Source organism: Euprymna scolopes, chromosome 10 (genome assembly GCF_053919585.1).
Source record: "Euprymna scolopes isolate OS-2025 chromosome 10, ASM5391958v1, whole genome shotgun sequence".
In the NCBI taxonomy this organism is placed as follows: Eukaryota; Metazoa; Mollusca; class Cephalopoda; order Sepiida; family Sepiolidae; genus Euprymna; species Euprymna scolopes.
Window position 1 is genome coordinate 76,381,999 of NC_136491.1, and position 17,671 is coordinate 76,399,669.

General features: G+C 34.0%; 2 protein-coding genes, 1 long non-coding RNA gene and 1 pseudogene across 9 annotated transcripts in view; 3 read left to right on the plus strand and 1 right to left on the minus strand.

Moving 5' to 3' along the window:
- LOC145286113 (uncharacterized) overlaps window positions 1-17,671 on the plus strand; it is a 111,658-nt gene that overhangs the window by 74,750 nt on the left and 19,237 nt on the right. For 3 of the 6 annotated variants that reach the window (XR_013869101.1, XR_013869102.1, XR_013869103.1), the window contains exon 1: window positions 10,026-10,493. The exons of 2 other annotated variants lie outside the window; for them this stretch is intronic. This is a non-coding gene — a long non-coding RNA (uncharacterized LOC145286113). Of the gene's footprint in view, window positions 1-10,025; window positions 10,494-14,531; window positions 14,820-17,671 lie in introns of those variants that run through there. One more of the 6 variants, XR_013869104.1, reaches the window with a different exon arrangement.
- On the plus strand, window positions 3,669-5,437 carry LOC145286109 (histone H2B, gonadal pseudogene; annotated as a pseudogene). The gene has a single exon (XR_013869100.1). The product of XR_013869100.1 is annotated as a histone H2B, gonadal pseudogene (transcript).
- On the minus strand, window positions 11,494-12,175 carry LOC145286415 (histone H2B, gonadal-like). The gene has a single exon (XM_080135337.1). The coding sequence runs from the start codon at window positions 12,125-12,127 to the stop codon at window positions 11,756-11,758; it is 372 nt and encodes a 123-aa protein (XP_079991463.1). The 5' UTR covers window positions 12,128-12,175; the 3' UTR covers window positions 11,494-11,755.
- Window positions 11,512-12,860, plus strand: LOC145286414 (histone H2A-like). The gene has a single exon (XM_080135336.1). The coding sequence runs from the start codon at window positions 12,461-12,463 to the stop codon at window positions 12,836-12,838; it is 378 nt and encodes a 125-aa protein (XP_079991462.1). The 5' UTR covers window positions 11,512-12,460; the 3' UTR covers window positions 12,839-12,860.

The following is a 17,671-nucleotide window of genomic DNA, read 5'->3' on the forward strand; positions in this document are numbered from 1 at the left end:
TTGTTTCTTTTTGTATGGAACTCCTGCATTGCAACATGTCGGCAATGGAGACAAGTTATCGACCCCTTTATGAGTATAAAGAAGTTTCTTCATAATTTTATGTCAGAAATATACTCAGTGACCGATTGACCCCAGAAATGTCCCCAGAACGGTTTCATACTCAACTGTGAGCATGAAACTGTGAGATGAATTGGTCATAAAACCTTTTCGCACGTATACGCGACAACACGTGTTATCTTTCACTTTAGTTTATGTGTCTGTTTAATTTGTTAATAAGGCAATTTTTGGTAATTAACAACATTGATACAGTTTAGCTTTGAGAATTTTGTGTTACTGTTCCCATTCCAGCTTTGGACTACTATTCTCATCTTGAGTATTCCTATTTACTTGCTTCCCCAAGAGGGCAAAGTTAGACACAAGGTCGTTTTTTTTTATGTGGGCAATATCCAGCTCTCCTACAAGAGGAACTCTGGATCAGAACAAAAATTAAAATTGTCTCAGTCTGAAAGGATTTATTAATTCTTCATTGTGTGACCTTGAACGTGACCTTACACGACCTTGAACCTCTGATCGCGGCCCAGTTATGATCTTAACCCTGGGTCGATGCCCAATTATGACTATACTAGTTACCGGGTAATTAATTATGTCGCCTGGGCAACTAGGTCTGCCAACCGTTGGTACGTCGCGTCACCCAGTGAGTCCTCGTCAAGGCGTTGGAGGACTCTTCTCGGTTGCACAGTCCTCAAGGCCTGTTCTTCTTGATCATCTAGTTGGTTGTCCTGTTGACTGGGTGTTCGTTGACGGGAACGGGGTCACAAGTGGCAAGTAAAAAGAATTAAAATTACATGGAACAACAGCACATTAGCAAACAAACTCTGGAGATTGGTTGATATATAATGTATTTAGAAAATTCATAAATGATTATCTACAGACGTATGTACAATTGAAGATTAAATGGAAGCAAGCAATTAGATTTGTGAATGAGCTTGTTGTTGAAATACTCAGTCGGAGTCGCGGACCATTGTAATTATCACTAAGGTGTTCTGGCTGGTCTCTTCCTAGGTCCTCTGAATTCTATTAAGTTGCAAATTGAGCTCTCTGGCGACCAGCGAGGGGGAGAGAGAAGTTGGGTGCCTGGAGTCCTCTACCGAGACCTTATCTCTGTCTCTCCAGAGATCTCTCTCTGTCTTCTCTCTTCTTATCTCCTATCTCTCTCTCTCTCTCTCTCTAAATCGAGTTTTACAGATCTTATATAGTAAAACCCTTGAATAATGACGACGCCTACGTTCGTCTTCGACCAATCAAATTGATTGATAACAATCCACCTGATTCCTTCTCATTGGTCAATTTGGCCTGTGGCAGGTATTATTTTTCCGCCCCCAATTTCCAAAATCAAATTGACTCCTCCCCAACTTGTCTGACCCCGCCTTCTTTATAATGGTGTTTTCCATATTATCAACTGATAATCAGAGGAAATATTATTGTTTAGCTTGTAATAGATCACCAGCTTTCATCTATTTAAAAAATATCCGTTTGACATTCTTTCCCCTTTGAATTTATTTGTTTTGTAAAAACATCCGTGTGATTTTTAAAAAATATTCTTTACATGTTAGAATTCCCTTTTAGCGCCCAAAACAATTTGCCAAAAGACATTGTTAGATAAGTCATATTGAAAAACAATTCATGTCGAACCTTGGGCTGACGTCATGAATTCTTTTATCAGGCCCGATCTGTTTCGTGTGTGTGTGTGTGTGTGTGTGTGTGTGTGTGTGTGTGTGTGTGTGTGTGTGTGTGTTTCTCAGATCAAAAACGATCCGACATTTCACCTGTCATCCAACACATTTCAAGCCGACCGACATTTCAAAGCTCTGATTCGGAATATTTTGTGTTTGGCTTGTGTAGTTCAAACGCGAGCGTATTTTGGTTAAAAAAAATGTTTTAAGTAATCTTTCGCTTTCAAGTTTAGCAGGCGATTTCTATTTTTATCCCCCGACCGTATGGTATCTCAACAACAAGATTTTGATACATAAAAATATTAACTAAAAAAAATTATTTTTTTTTCTGTAACCGGTGTTCGCCCGGGATTGATTATCACATTTAACAAAAAACGTCACATCGACCCTACTGATCTGATGTGGCCCCTCTTTGGTGTTACAATTGAACGGGGAGATAATAGGTGGAGTGTAGCATCAGAAGTGATACTACACTTTGTTAACGTATCAGTCGATGCAACCTCCGACAGAAATTCTGTGCAGATTCTCTAGTTTAACAGAAACATTCCAGAGTTCAATATTTATTCAATAATAGCAGTTTTGGATAAATAAGAAAAAATGGCAAAGCCCAACTTATCAACGATAAAATACATTCAATGATAAAATAAATTTAGAGTGCACCAAAATTAGTTTTTTCTTTTATCAAAGATAAAAGCCAGTCGAGGATAAGTGTCAACCAGGGAGCTTTTAATTACACTAAACAAAGTGCATCTTTTCTGGATCATTTTTATTTTGTTTTAGGGGGGAAAAAAACTTATCCCCGTGTGTATTTTATCCTTGATAACTAGCGATTCATTATGAAAAAAGAACCCAAAAATACAACTACAACTTGTCCAGAAAAGATGCATTTTGTTTAGTGTAATTGAAAACTTCCACATTAACCCTTATCCTCGAGTGTGTTTTATCCTTGATAAGTTGCGATTCATTAGTCCTAAGTACCCCATTTTGGGGAGCTAGATAGTCACCAAATTAAAAACCGACATTGTGTCTAACTTTGCCCTCGCGGGGTGTAATTAAATAAGAACCTTTAGATAAACAATGCTTCTAAACTGAGGTAATTGTAATTTTTTATTCCGATCGAAAATGCCCCTTTTTGGGGAGCTGGATATTCCCCAGATTTAAAACCAACCTTGTGTCTAAATTTGCCCTAGCGGGGTGCAATTAAATAAGAACCTTTAGATAAACAATGCTTCTAAACTGAGGTAATTGTAATCTTTTGTTCCGATGAAAACTGCCCCTTTTTTTTGGGGGGGGGGGGCTGGATATTAAAAATCGACCTTGTGTCTAACTCTGTCCTCGTTGACGGCAAGAAAATAGGAACTTTTACAAAACCCAAAATGAGGTTAGAATTTGAGACCCCATAGCTTCAGTAGCACCTTTTGGTGCCATTTTTACCTAGTTATTCACTTGTGCCATTTTTACCTGTGCCAATTTTACCGGTGCCATTTTTACCGGTGCTATTTTTACCAGTGCCCTTTTTACCGGTGCCATTTCTACCGAGCACCACGTTACACACATTGCCGCAGACGAGTATATTCGTGACCCACGAAGGTCACGGCATATTATAGTAAACACAATGTGAATCGCTGTAGAATTTAATTATTAACAATTAAGTTGTACATTTTTTTTATGAGAGCATTAAAACGAAAGGGGATTTCCACCCCCGAAGATAAACTAATTAACAGTTAGAAGGATAGAGCCACAAAAAAAGCCATTTTATTTTTATTTTAAAATGGCTTATTCATTTTATTTTTGTTACGTTGAAGTATCAAATCCTTTTTTTTTTTTTTTTTTGTTCTTTTGTTCGGGTTCCTGCGCATAGTTTTGTATTCAAAAGAGAGAAAAGAAAGAGAACGAATCGGGAAAAATCATTTATTTGAAAGATTTACCCAAAACAGTCAGTGCCCGCCGGGAAAATTAACGGTCGTGCGACCAAGCACCTGCTGATATTTTAGCGCTTTTCCATTTTTCAAATTTTTCTTTGTGTTCATTTTTGAACCAATGAAAATGTAGCAAATACATCGATGACGTGGGAGCCGGTTTTACTCATATATAAAGAATTCGAGCGAGTTTCCTACAGTAAATTTAAAATGCCTCCTAAACCCGAAGTTAGCAAGAAAGGCGCTAAGAAAGCCGGTAAGGCTAAACCTGCCCGTGATGGCAAGAAAAGGAAAAAGAAGAGGAAGGAAAGTTATTCCATCTACATTTACAAAGTAATGAAACAAGTTCATCCTGACACTGGAATTTCTAGCAAAGCCATGTCTATTATGAACAGTTTTGTGAACGATCTTTTTGAGAGAATCGCTAATGAAGCCAGCCGTCTTTCACATTACAGCAAGAAAAGAACACTTAGCAGCCGTGAGGTCCAGACCGCTGTCCGTCTTCTTCTCCCTGGCGAGTTGGCTAAACATGCTGTCTCTGAGGGAACAAAAGCTGTCACCAAGTACACCAGTGCCAAGTAAACAGCGTTTTCTTCGAAAGAAAACAAAATCCCAAAACGGCCCTTTTCAGGGCCACTCATTTTTTCACGATTGTTTCTTCACTTTCTATGTTATAATGCGATTATTCAGAAGTGATTCATTCGAAATTTTAAAGGCGATTCTTGATTATTAAAAATTTTATTAGATTAAGATATTTTACTTTCAAACGTTTTAAAATTCAGTTTAATTATTTTTCTAGGTTGTGAATACAATTTTAATTTGTGACCCAGTTCATGGTTTTAAAATAACAAATGCATACTCATAGTTTTCATATTGTCGCAAAATGTAAGGAGTTTTTCATTATTTTTTCTTTCAAATTTTAAGTTCACTACATATTTATTTGAAAGAAACGGTATTTTAGAACGACAACGTAATATCGCAGTAATTAAACTAAAAATTACTATAATCAGGCGGTTACAATATAATTATATTGATAAAAAAAATTATCGAGAACAATTTGCGAAAATCAATCTAATTGAGTTTTTAGTTATCTCCCATATATAAAACCGAAGTCTTAGAAAATAATGACTTCACTAATTATTATAAAATTACTATTTTAAACAAACGGAAATAACTCATGGGTCTTGTATAAAAGAAAAGTGGAACTCAAGATAACAAGTATTCAGTCAGAAAATATTTTATAAGTATTAATTCATTTTCTGGGTTTGTATTACTGTACAGATTGGAAAAAGTTGTCAAACAAATATATAACGGTAAATATCCAGATACACTACTACAGAACACCGACCACTCTACTTTGCTTTTTTATAGGTAATTGAGGTCGCTGACAACGAATTTGATAGTCAAACTTGGGGCAAATTTACCGTTTGCATGGTATTAACCCCCGAACCCACGAATAACTTTCCACCATTTTGCAGCTTCCGTTTACGCTACGCGCGTGCGCTGCAGCATGAACGACGGCTTGCTTCACCTAGCAAACTGCCTTCTCACATGGCGTACCAAAAACTTACGGACTGACATTTTTTTAATGACTTACAGTTAAAGAAAAGTACAACAAATTGGACTTTTTTTTTTTTTTTTTTGTCTCGCGTAGTTTTTAATGTGGTTTACAAAAACATAAGCACCAAACATCTTTGTTTTTCATTCTTTTTTGCGGGAGGGGGATTCAATTATAGAACTTATGTGGCTTAATAGGTGCTTTTGCAGTTTGGTAAACATTTTTCAACGCACCGACATACCAATTAGAACACCATTTAACATTTTCCGAAGATTTTACTGTGTACATTGGGGGCATGAGCGGGGGGGGGGGATGTGATGTTGGGGCGCGCGCGCCCCAACATCACATCCCCCCCCCCCGCTCATGCCCCCAATGTACACAGTAAAATCTTCGGAAAATGTTAAATGGTGTTCTAATTGGTATGTCGGTGCGTTACTTTTTGAAAATTTGAAAATTCTATGTTCCAGGTAAAAAAAAAAAAAAAAAAAAAAAAAAGATAAATTACCCCCCCCCCTCCTACTCCAACTTGGAATGCTTTCCTTTTCTTGTTTTATTTCTTTTTCAGCTAATTTTAAATTTTCCACCCCAAAAGTGCTATAATGTATTTTTTTAAATTAGAAAATTCTATGTCCTGGAAAAAAAAAATCCCCTCACCCCAACGTAGTTTGCTTGGTGAAGCCGTCGTTTATGCTACAGCGTGCATGCGCGTAGCATAAACGGAAGCTGCAAAATGGTGGACAGCAGTTCGTGGGTTCAGGGGTTAATACTATGCAAACGGTAAATTTGCCCCAAGTTTGACTATCAGATTCGTTGTCAGCGACCTCAATTACCTATAAAAAAAACAAATTAGAGTGGTCGGCGTTTTGTAGTAGCGTATCTGGATATTTACCGTAATGTCTTTTATTTCAATATTCATACACAGTAAAACAAAGTCGATAAAAATTCATGATCGTTTAGTTACTATGGCAACTAAGTGTTTTTTTAGGGTGTTCGGCAGGGAACTCTAATCGCGACCAGTACCTTCATTTCTCCCACTGATCCCGATATGTATTTCAAAAAATCATAACAAAATAATTCGCTAAGTTCAAACCAAAATGAAAAAAAAAATATCCATCAACCCCACTCACAAAACAAACAAACACAATTCGAACAAGCAAAAAAAAAAAGCCATAATAAATAAGAAAACTAGGCGCTCCCCCAGTCGAACTGTGTACATCTGAGCCGATGTGTATTTCGCTAGAGGGGTAGCAGTAGCACTCGTGTACGTCCGCCATTCTTATTAGTATAATAACTTTCTGCATACATAAAACTATATAAAATTTGAATTTAGTAAACAGTAATAACGTATATAAATAGAGAATTTTTCCGAAGAAATCTGAGTGGACGAAAATGACGAGGTTTGTTTAATTGTACGGCAGATCAACGTTTTGAGTTATTTTATGCAGATTATCTTTGGGTTTAGGTTATAAATTAATGCTTTGACATACGAGTGAGTTTTGATAGGTAATTTTTTAAAGGTTTGGTTTCACGGCATCTCAACCCTTTTTGGGTTATTTATAATAATTACTTTTAATTTATTTTAAATTACTAATCTATTTGATCCATTGCTCGGTGAAACCTCATAGGAAATATTCGGCTTAAGTTAAGGTTAATATGCATAAACATCTTAGTTTTAGAATATCAGTTTGTTGCTGGTAGACTTAAATTCAGACAAGAGTTCTTAACAGACAAATGATCTGAAAATATGCAATTTTACTAAAGCCAAAGTGCATTTTTATTTAATGAAAAATAAAATAAAATTTGATGTGGGAAAAATGTTTGTTTTACTTATTAAATAAACGTAAAGAGTGAAATAAAATTTAAAAAGTCAATGGGAGAATAGAATATTTAAAAACATAAATATCGCATTAAATTACAAGTCAAGAAAAGCTTTCAGAATAAATTTGTGGCCCTGAAAAGGGCCGTTTGAAAATAAGAAAAGAGAGAATGAGAATTTAAGCTCTCTCGCCTCGGATACGACGAGCCAACTGGATGTCCTTCGGCATGATGGTGACACGTTTGGCGTGGATGGCACACAAGTTGGTGTCTTCGAAAAGACCAACCAAGTAAGCTTCACTGGCCTCCTGAAGAGCCATCACAGAAGAACTCTGGAAACGAAGATCGGTCTTGAAGTCTTGGGCGATTTCACGAACCAAACGTTGGAAGGGAAGTTTCCTGATGAGAAGCTCAGTGGATTTTTGATAACGTCTGATCTCACGGAGAGCTACAGTACCGGGCCTGTAACGATGGGGTTTCTTCACTCCACCAGTGGCTGGAGCACTTTTACGTGCAGCTTTGGTAGCCAACTGCTTACGAGGAGCTTTTCCTCCGGTGGATTTACGAGCGGTCTGCTTAGTACGGGCCATTACAATAGAAATACTTACTTCAAATAATGAATTCCACGAGCACGCCCGTTACAGCTTTTATATCGGTTGTTATCAGCTGCTGCTGATGCTACTTTACTTTGTTACATGCGCGCAAAATGTTCAAATATTTCCCTTTATTCTCATTGGTAAGAAAGAATCACGTGGGGTGCTTTCAACTAGGTCCGCCGGATTTTGTGCGGAGATCTTTATATAGTGAATTTGATGTTTTAGTCGCACATTTCTCGTGTATTAAACTTATAGAATATGTCTGGTCGTGGAAAGGGAGGAAAAGGTTTAGGAAAAGGAGGCGCTAAGCGTCATCGTAAAGTACTTCGTGATAACATCCAGGGTATCACGAAACCCGCTATCCGCCGTCTTGCCCGTCGAGGTGGTGTGAAACGTATCTCTGGTCTGATCTACGAAGAAACCCGTGGTGTCCTGAAGGTTTTCCTTGAAAATGTCATCCGTGATGCCGTCACCTACACTGAACACGCCAAGAGGAAGACTGTCACCGCCATGGATGTGGTGTATGCTCTGAAGAGACAAGGAAGAACCCTTTACGGATTCGGAGGTTAAACACTGATTTAATCAAAGAAAATCAAACCAAACGGCCCTTTTCAGGGCCACCAACTTTTTCCAAAAAGTATTCTTCAACTAAATTTTTATGCGATTAACTTTTCATAAACGTCTAATTTGATATATATTTTTAAAAAATTTTTCATAAGTCTTTATAACTCGCTAATTTATTGCAGACATGAATCTAGCTTTTTTTTATTTTTATTTTATTTTAACAAACCTCAACCTTGGAATTAATTCTACAATTATTACAAAGGTCTTTTCCAATATTTATAATTCTGTCTTGAGCATCCGGGTTTTGAATTTAGTTTTATCAGCGAAAGAAAAGAAATTTCCTGTAATTACATGTCATTTAATTTCAGATAAGAATTTTAGTTTAATCATATAGGAAATATTCAATCGAAAATAAAGTAAATTTTTGTCAGTTCTCAAACATAATGACTTATAATTGAAAAACAAGTGATGACTCTAAAATTGCAAATATTTCTTTTTATCTAATCGGTTTGTTTTATTTTTTTTTATCGTTGACGTCATTTAAACGGTTGGTAATTCAATTAAGTATATTTATCTCGAACTAAAAGTATATTCAAGGGATTAGCTTTCAAAGTTTATCGACTAGGTACCACGGAAATTAATCTACCGCATTTTTAAAGTTTTCATTTTAATTTTGCATTTCTTGCTACTCTTTGGGCGTTGAGTTCCATTGCGACCAGCATAAAAAAAAACAATCGTCGCTACGCTAAGGGCACCCTTCCCTGACGCATAGCGTTCAACATCCGAACCGAATAAACACTTTAAATTAGAAAAACACAAAACTTATACAATTAGATAAAAAAGTAACTTATCTTGACATTGATAACATTTATTTGTTAAAAATATTTGTAAAAATGAGAAGTCGATAAAAAGTCATTTAAAAAGAAATTAAAAAAATGTCAGCATACCCATCTGCAAATGCTAGAAATTTAAAAACAAATGTTTGGAAAAGTGAGACATTATTAATATGTTTAACTTTTTTATTTTAATATTTATAAAAGAGTAAAATATATGACAAATAATCGTTTAGTTACTACGGCAACGTCAGTAAATAAGGTTATCTTTCAGATGCAAGGTTCATTGTTTACTTGCGGTTTTAACGATGTAAGATTCCGTTGTACGGAAGACCAAATCGGCCAAAATGTCTATGATGTTTTTATTGGCGCTTTTCTTCGTATTTTTAATAACATTTTTTTGCACCATTTACAAGTTCTTTTTACAAATAATTTTTTTAATACTGTAATAGTAAAATAAAGATACATTTATTAATTATACGGAAAAAGTATCTCGTAATGTTTTCACACGAGATTTTTTTCCTGTTGATTTCTCTTTTTTTTTTTTTTTTTTAATATTAAAATTGATTTAAAGTGATTTTCAAGCCTTTAACATGACGGAGTTTATAATGAAAACCAAATTACCGTTAAAATTAAAATAATCTTTATTAGAAATTTGTAACAAAATTATAAAACTATTAGATTAAAATTGAGAACTTTTAATTAAACAACGTGAACATTTTATAATGAGTGTTTTCATGAAATGTATTTTTAATAATAAAAAAATAATAATCTTTATTAGAAATTTGTACCACATCGACTAATTTGTTCATGATTAAATGAAGTTAGAAATCAATAGGAAAAAAATCTCCTGTGAAAACATTACGAGATACTTTTTTCGTATAATTAATAAATGTAACTTTATTTTACTATTACAGTATTAAAAAAAATATTTGTAAAAAAAAAAAACTTGTAAATGGTGCAAAAAATGTTATTAAAAAATAAGAAAAGAAGCGCCAATAAAAAACATCGTAGACGTATATTATCATTTAAACAGTATATCAATTTAAATATTTAAATTCAGTAAATAAATTTAAATATTTAAATTATGGCCGATTTGGTCTTCCGTACAACGGAATCTTACATCGTTACAACCGCAAGTAAACAAGGAACCTTGCATCTGAAAGATAACCGTAAATAAATAAAATGTTACTATCTCGTGCGTCCGGGAAGGGAGCGACGCTTGTTTTTTTATGTTGGTCATCATGGAACTCAACGTCCAAGGAGTACCCATTTCTTTCTTATAAAACCAACTTTTCCTGTAATAACCGACAACACCGATTTTATTTTTTTAATGAATGTTTTTGAAAGCACAAAAAAAAATAAACAATACATATGGATATCCGCCCATTAGATGTCATCTATCTGGTTTTCATTCCAACTTAGCAACAAGGCAATACTTGTTATTCAAGTAAAAACGCCAAAATCCTATTCAGGTAAGGAGAAAGGGGGTTTATATTACTGTACACATAGATTCGAAAAAGTTGTCAAAAAACAAATATATAACAAATAAATGTTATCAAAGGCAAGATAAGTTACTTTTCTACCTAACTGGATATATTTTTTTGTGTTTTTATTCAATGTAACATGTTTATTCAGCTCGAAAAACGTGCAGTGTTTACCGATGTATTGGAAAATTCAAACTCGGAGAGGGTAAGTTTGGGAAAAGGTATTATAAATAATAAACTACACACAATACTGTTAGAAATTCGCTCAATATATGTTATCGTGACATATGTATTCGGTTGTTTTTTAATAGTATTTTATTATTTATAACATCTTTCCCCTTACCGTGTTAAAGAGACAGTCGGCCGCCACGGGTTTGTATTACTGTACACATAGATTCGAAAAAGTTGTCAAAAAACAAATATATAACAAATAAATGTTATCAAAGGCAAGATAAGTTACTTTTCTACTTCTACGTTTTTAGTGTTTATATTTTATGTAACATGTTTATTCAGCTCAAAAAACTGTTTAACGATGTATTGGAAAATTCAAAATGGCGGCCGACTCTCTATTTATTTTTTAGTGTATAATTTTCGTGTTTTTATTCAATGTAACATGTTTATTCAACTCGAAAAGCATAGTGTTCACCGATATATTGAAAAATTCAAAATGGCGCCCGACTCTCTTTTAACACGGTAAGTTTGGGAAAAGGTGTTATAAATAATAAACTAGACAAAATACTGTTAGAAATTCGCTCAATATATACTACCGTGACATATATTCAGTCGTTTTTGAATAGTATTTTGTCTAGTTTATTATTTATAACAAAACTTATCGTGTTAAAGAGAGTCGGGCGCTATTTTAAATATTTCAATACATCGGTAAACACTGCATGATTTTCGAGCTGAATAAACACGTTACATTGAATAAAAACAAAAAATATATCCAGTTTGGTAGAAAAGTAACTCATTTTGTCTTTGATAACATTTATTTGTTTTTTGACAACTTTTTCGAATCTATGTGTACAGTAATACAAACCCAACTGAGTTTTACAACATCTGTACGTAAACGATCTTAATACATTATATAGAAATAAGTAATATTTATGCCAAAGAAAGAGATGGTGATATTAATGAAATCTTTACTGTAAATAATTGCATTAAAATATAGAAAGTGAAGACAATCGTGAAAAAATGGGTGGCCCTGAAAAGGGCCGTTTTGGGATTTTGTTTTCTTTCGAAGAAAACGCTGTTTACTTGGCACTGGTGTACTTGGTGACAGCTTTTGTTCCCTCAGAGACAGCATGTTTAGCCAACTCGCCAGGGAGAAGAAGACGGACAGCGGTCTGGACCTCACGGCTGCTAAGTGTTCTTTTCTTGCTGTAATGTGAAAGACGGCTGGCTTCATTAGCGATTCTCTCAAAAAGATCGTTCACAAAACTGTTCATAATAGACATGGCTTTGCTAGAAATTCCAGTGTCAGGATGAACTTGTTTCATTACTTTGTAAATGTAGATGGAATAACTTTCCTTCCTCTTCTTTTTCCTTTTCTTGCCATCACGGGCAGGTTTAGCCTTACCCGCTTTCTTAGCGCCTTTCTTGCTAACTTCAGTTGGGGGAGCCATTTCGTAAGTCCCTAGTCTCTTCTCAAAATCATGAAAGCATTTTCATTCCCTTCCTTTTTATACAAAACACACCGGATCCCAGCAACGATCAAATTTCGTCTCTCAAATCTCTCGTATTTGATTGGCCAGAAAATAGCAAAACTACACAATTTTCAAATAATTGTGCGCTGAAGCTGTTAACACGTAAAACAAACAAAACAAAGGCGTTTTGTGAGCGGCAAAATAATGAGCAGTCGAGCGAGAGGAGCCGACGTGCGCGTATTTAAGGCAAGTTTTGTGTAAAATCTATTTGTTTGAATTTTTGAACGTAAACTCATCCAAACATCTTAAAAAATGTCTGGTCGTGGTAAAGGAGGTAAAGCAAAGGGAAAGAGCAAGACTCGTTCATCCCGTGCCGGACTTCAATTCCCCGTTGGTCGTATCCATCGTCTCCTCCGCAAGGGTAACTATTCGGAGAGAATTGGTGCCGGTGCTCCCGTGTATTTGGCTGCCGTCATGGAATATTTGGCCGCTGAGGTTCTCGAGTTGGCTGGAAATGCTGCCAGAGACAACAAGAAATCCAGAATCATCCCCCGTCACTTGCAATTGGCCATCCGTAATGACGAAGAATTGAACAAATTCTTGGCCGGAGTGACCATTGCCCAAGGTGGTGTCCTTCCCAACATTCAAGCTGTCCTTCTCCCCAAGAAGACACAAAAAGCCGCAAAGTAAATTTCATTTTTTTTACTTGACACATCACAAACGGCCCTTTTCAGGGCCACACACATTTTCCTAAAATGTTTTTCGTCAATCTTACTAAATGCGATTTTTTATTTTTGACTTGTGATTATCTATAAAATATCTATATCCATCCATTTGTTTACACGCATTCAACAGATTTAATATAGAATTTATCCTCATTACTGAAATTTCATTTGAAGTAAATTGGGGTTTGTATTACTGTACACATAGATTCGAAAAAGTTGTCAAAAAACAAATATATAACAAATAAATGTTATCAAAGGCAAGATAAGTTACTTTTCTACCTAACTGGATATGTTTTTAGTGTTTTTATTCAATCTAACGTGTTTATTCAGCTCGAAAAACAGTGTTTACCGATGTTTTCATTCCCTTCCTTTTTATACAAAACACACCGGATCCCAGCAACGATCAAATTTTGTCTCTCAAATCTCTCGTATTTGATTGGCCAGAAAATAGCAAAACTACACAATTTTCAAATAATTGTGCGCTAAAGCTGTTAACACGTAAAACAAACAAAACATCGGCGATGTATTAGAAAATTTAAAATGGCGCCCGAATCTCGCTTTGACACGGTAAGTTTGGGAAAAGGAGTTAAAAATAAAAGAATATTCAAAATGCTCTTAAAAACCCGTCGAATATATGTCAACCTATGTCACGGCAACATATATTGAGCGAGTTTTTAACCATATTTAGTCTAGTTTTTTATTTATAACTCCTTTTCCCAATCTTGTGTCGAACAGATTCGGGCGCCATTTTGAATTTTCCAATACATCGCCGGTATACATTGTATGTTTTTAGAGCTGAATGAACATGTTACATTAAATAAAAAACACTAAAAACACATCCAGTTAGGTAGAAAAGTAACTTATCTTGGCTTTGATAACATTTATTTGTTTTTTTGACAACTTTCGAATATGTACAGTAATACAAACCCGTAAATTGATTTCATTTATTTTGTCTAAAGATATTTTTTGTTGGTAATTTCCCTGATTTAACGTTTACAATTACTCTTTCCAATGGCAAATGTTAAAATTCACACTTTTAATCGACATCATATTTATAATATTACTAGCATTTCCGCCCGGCTTTGCTCGGGCCCTATGTAGTGTTCATAAGGTTATGTGCATAGGTATATATTAAAAAGTGTGAATATTTAAAGTAATGCCTTTCTGTATAATAGTCTTCCTTAACTACCATAGAGAAAATACAAAAAAGGCGTTTTCACTTTTATAGGTATACTAGCATTTCAGCTCGGTGTTGCCCGGGTGTTTGGAGCTGTATGTTGAGTAAAAAAAAAATCATTTTTTTTTAACTTTGACCCCTATTATGACCCTTTAATCTTTATTGTTTTGGACTTAAATCAAGTTAAGTTAGATCCATGTCCAAGGAACATATATCTAAAATTTCAAGTGTTTAGACCCAAAATTGTCGGAGGAGTTTGGTAGAGTTTTCAAAAGTACAAATCGTTGAACATTTACCCCTTAACCGCCAAATTTCTAGCCGAAAACCGATCTCAAAGATTTTCCCAAATCTCAGTACCCTGTATATCAAATTTCGAGTCTGTAGACTTTAAATTGACAGTTATTGCGTAGAAAAATGTACACACACACACACACACACACACACACACACACACACACGTTCACTTTTATAGATATATAGATAGATAAATGATCATTTCGATCTTTTTAACTTAAAATAGTTTCAGAAATTGACTAAGAAGCCAATTGATCAAAATGGGTTAATCGCAAAACAAAGTTCGTTAACAACGAACAACAGTGTTAATAATTTAGTTATGTTAGAGTAAAAAACTGGTAACTAAAAATAACACTTTTTTAGCAATATTATAAATCATTTGAATTGGTATTAAATTCGCATTTTTCTTCTATGAATAACGAAACAAAACCATGGTTAAAAAAAGGGCATGGATATAACAAAAAAATTATCAAAGGTAAAATAAGTTATTCTTCCACCTATCTATGTAGTGTTTTTATTTATTTTAAGGCGATTAAAAAAGTATCTAATGTTACTTGAGAAAAAAAAAAAAAAAAAAAAAAAGAAGAGGGCCATATCTTTTGGAGTCTGTATAATCGCTCAATAGTAGTAAATTCAACAAAATACTGGCACGTTAACATTTATTTGTAATATACTTGTTCTTTTGTTTTTAAACGTTTTCATTTGTTGTCTATAGTAAAAAAAAGGACCAATATTGCTAGTTTATGCCTTTACCAACAGTGTCAGTGAGTAAACGATCTATATCGCCGATTTACAGGACGCGATCGCATCCAATAGGTCAATCACTCACCTACACATATAAATATACGTACACATACAAACCCAATTTCATTTAAACACCTGAAGTTATTAAAAAAAAAAAGAAACAACCTTTCGTTAATTTTTAATTTTACAAGAGATAATTAGAAATCAAGCAACAACAAGTATTTTAAGACGACGACTGTCTCAGTTTGAATCATTAATACAAGGTAGATAGGACTTCGCATGTTATCATTTTTACTTGAGATCAAATGACATAAATATCATCATTCTTCACATTTTAGTTGTCATTATTTCGCATATTTGATCAAGTGGAAAGAAGCCAACATCATCCTGTAATTTGCAGTCAACTTCTGTCCCGAGTTGTGAAATAAATCGTTACTTTAATAATGAAAAAGAGATGGTCACAACAAATCAGTTTACCATTGTCAGAAACCGACATTAAAAATGCGTGAAAAAAATTTGAATAATTCGACCTCTTATCTTTCCAAGCTTATAACTACATGAAAAATGTAATTGAAACCCTAATTTTTTTCAATTAAAGGAACAAAGACCAAATTAAAAAAATAGTAGGTTTAATATCAATATTTGTTTTTTTTTTATCAGTTTTCTTTAAAAAAGATTTGAAGAAAAGCAACGAAATTTTATTTCGATTATAAAAAATATATATAAATTCCAAATAATCACTTATCTATAAAAAATACTATTCAATGTGTACTTCCATTCCTCATTGTTAAGAATTTAGCCATATTTATATTTTAAATTCCATTTATTTTTTAAATAAAATAATTTTTTAAACGACTATTTGAAAAAGCCACCATTACGTAAGCATTTTTACGTTGTTAGCGAAATACCGGAAGTGATGTTTTTCTTGTTTGCAATACGAATGGACAGAAGAAAGTAAAAGCCACACATTCGCGTTAGCCGTCTAGCCTTGTGTGTGAAGAAATATGTGTCCCCATATGTCATAAATAGTCAAATTTTACTTATAAGTTTTTGCCTTAAAAAAAAAACTGTCAATGAATTTTTTTCTCAAAGAAATACATAAATTGTTGAATTAATATATTTTAATTCTTCTTTATCGAGTGAATTTTTTTTAATATCTAAAAAAAAACATTGAATGAAATAGAAAAAATTGTCGTCAGCGTCCAATAGTTACTTGACAATATTTATTTAACATAAGCTAAAAGCTTATTAAGCTTTACTTAAAAAAATCAACGCTTCGAAAAATAGTAAGTTGAATTATTAAAGTTCTGATCATCATTTTTAATGGCCACTTTCTGATACATCTAATGATTCTGTAATTGCCGCACGATGAAACTCACGCATACATTTGTTACGTAGTGTTATTATTACAATGATGAATGTAAATTCTTTTGTATTCATGTTAAGAAGGATAAGAGTCTTAAGAGTGTTCATGGAAGTAAGAGATCTTTGAGGTTCATGTGTAAGTGTTCATGTTGTGAGATATGGAGACATTAACAGGTGTATATAAATGAAAGAGTTTATAATTGAGAGTACATATAATTACACTTTGAGTGGGGATTTAATATATAGATAGATAGTCCGATAGGTTGGCATTCATGCCGATAGATTGAGAGGTTGGCATTTATGCTTTGACAGTTCGTATGAACGGGAGTGTTTATATAACATAAATAGAATGACACATATACTTTCTAAACATATATTTTTTAGATGATGAATTTCGGATAGTTCTTATATATAAATTGACAATACCTTTTTCATGTAATGATGGACACAGGAGACGGCAGTTATAAAAACATGATGAGCATTTATTCTTCCACTTGACCGGTCAATGGCTTGCATCCAGGAATTCAAAGTTTCTTCTTACATTTTCTTTTTCAGTTTAAAACCCTCTCACTTCCAGATGGGCCAAGATTCGAATTGGTCGGACTCTCGTCTGACTCTCTGCCTCTCTGCCTCCCTTCTGACTTCTTCCATTTAACTAACTCTCACTTCCTATATTGAGAAATCCATGCATGTCCGGCCAACGTGACCACAACTCACATGCCATCAACACGCGCGATCTGCACGCTTCGTAACATTCTGATTTCCCATTTTCCTTTGTTGTTCTCACAAAGGAACTCAACCTACATATCTAACTCATGTAACCCATTTTCTATTATCCAACATTCTTTCTACAATGAATAGCTTCCAGCCAAAATTATATTTATTATTTATTTTATCAGAATCAACAATTTACTGGACATTCCATTTAAAACCTATTGTTCTTTAAAACTTATCTCCAGGGTTCGATTCCCGTTTTCTCTCATTTTATTTTCATTTACTAATTCTCTTTATTTTTACTTGCATGAAAAAGGGGACAAGCATCTTTCATGTAACACATCGACTGAAGTAAAAACTTATTGTATGCAATTAACCAGGAAGCCGCTAGTAAATATATATATATTTTTTAAATTTAATTCCATAGTTATATATGATTTTTAATATATATTTAATATTTTAAGCGAAATTGACTTCTAAGAAACACGTCACACCATATCGTAT

What these genes read in the sequence shown, in the direction of transcription:
- LOC145286414 (XM_080135336.1), top strand. Translation starts at nt 12,461, where the DNA reads ATGTCTGGTCGTGGTAAAGGAGGTAAAGCAAAGGGAAAGAGCAAGACT.
- LOC145286415 (XM_080135337.1), bottom strand. Translation starts at nt 12,127, where the DNA reads ATGGCTCCCCCAACTGAAGTTAGCAAGAAAGGCGCTAAGAAAGCGGGT.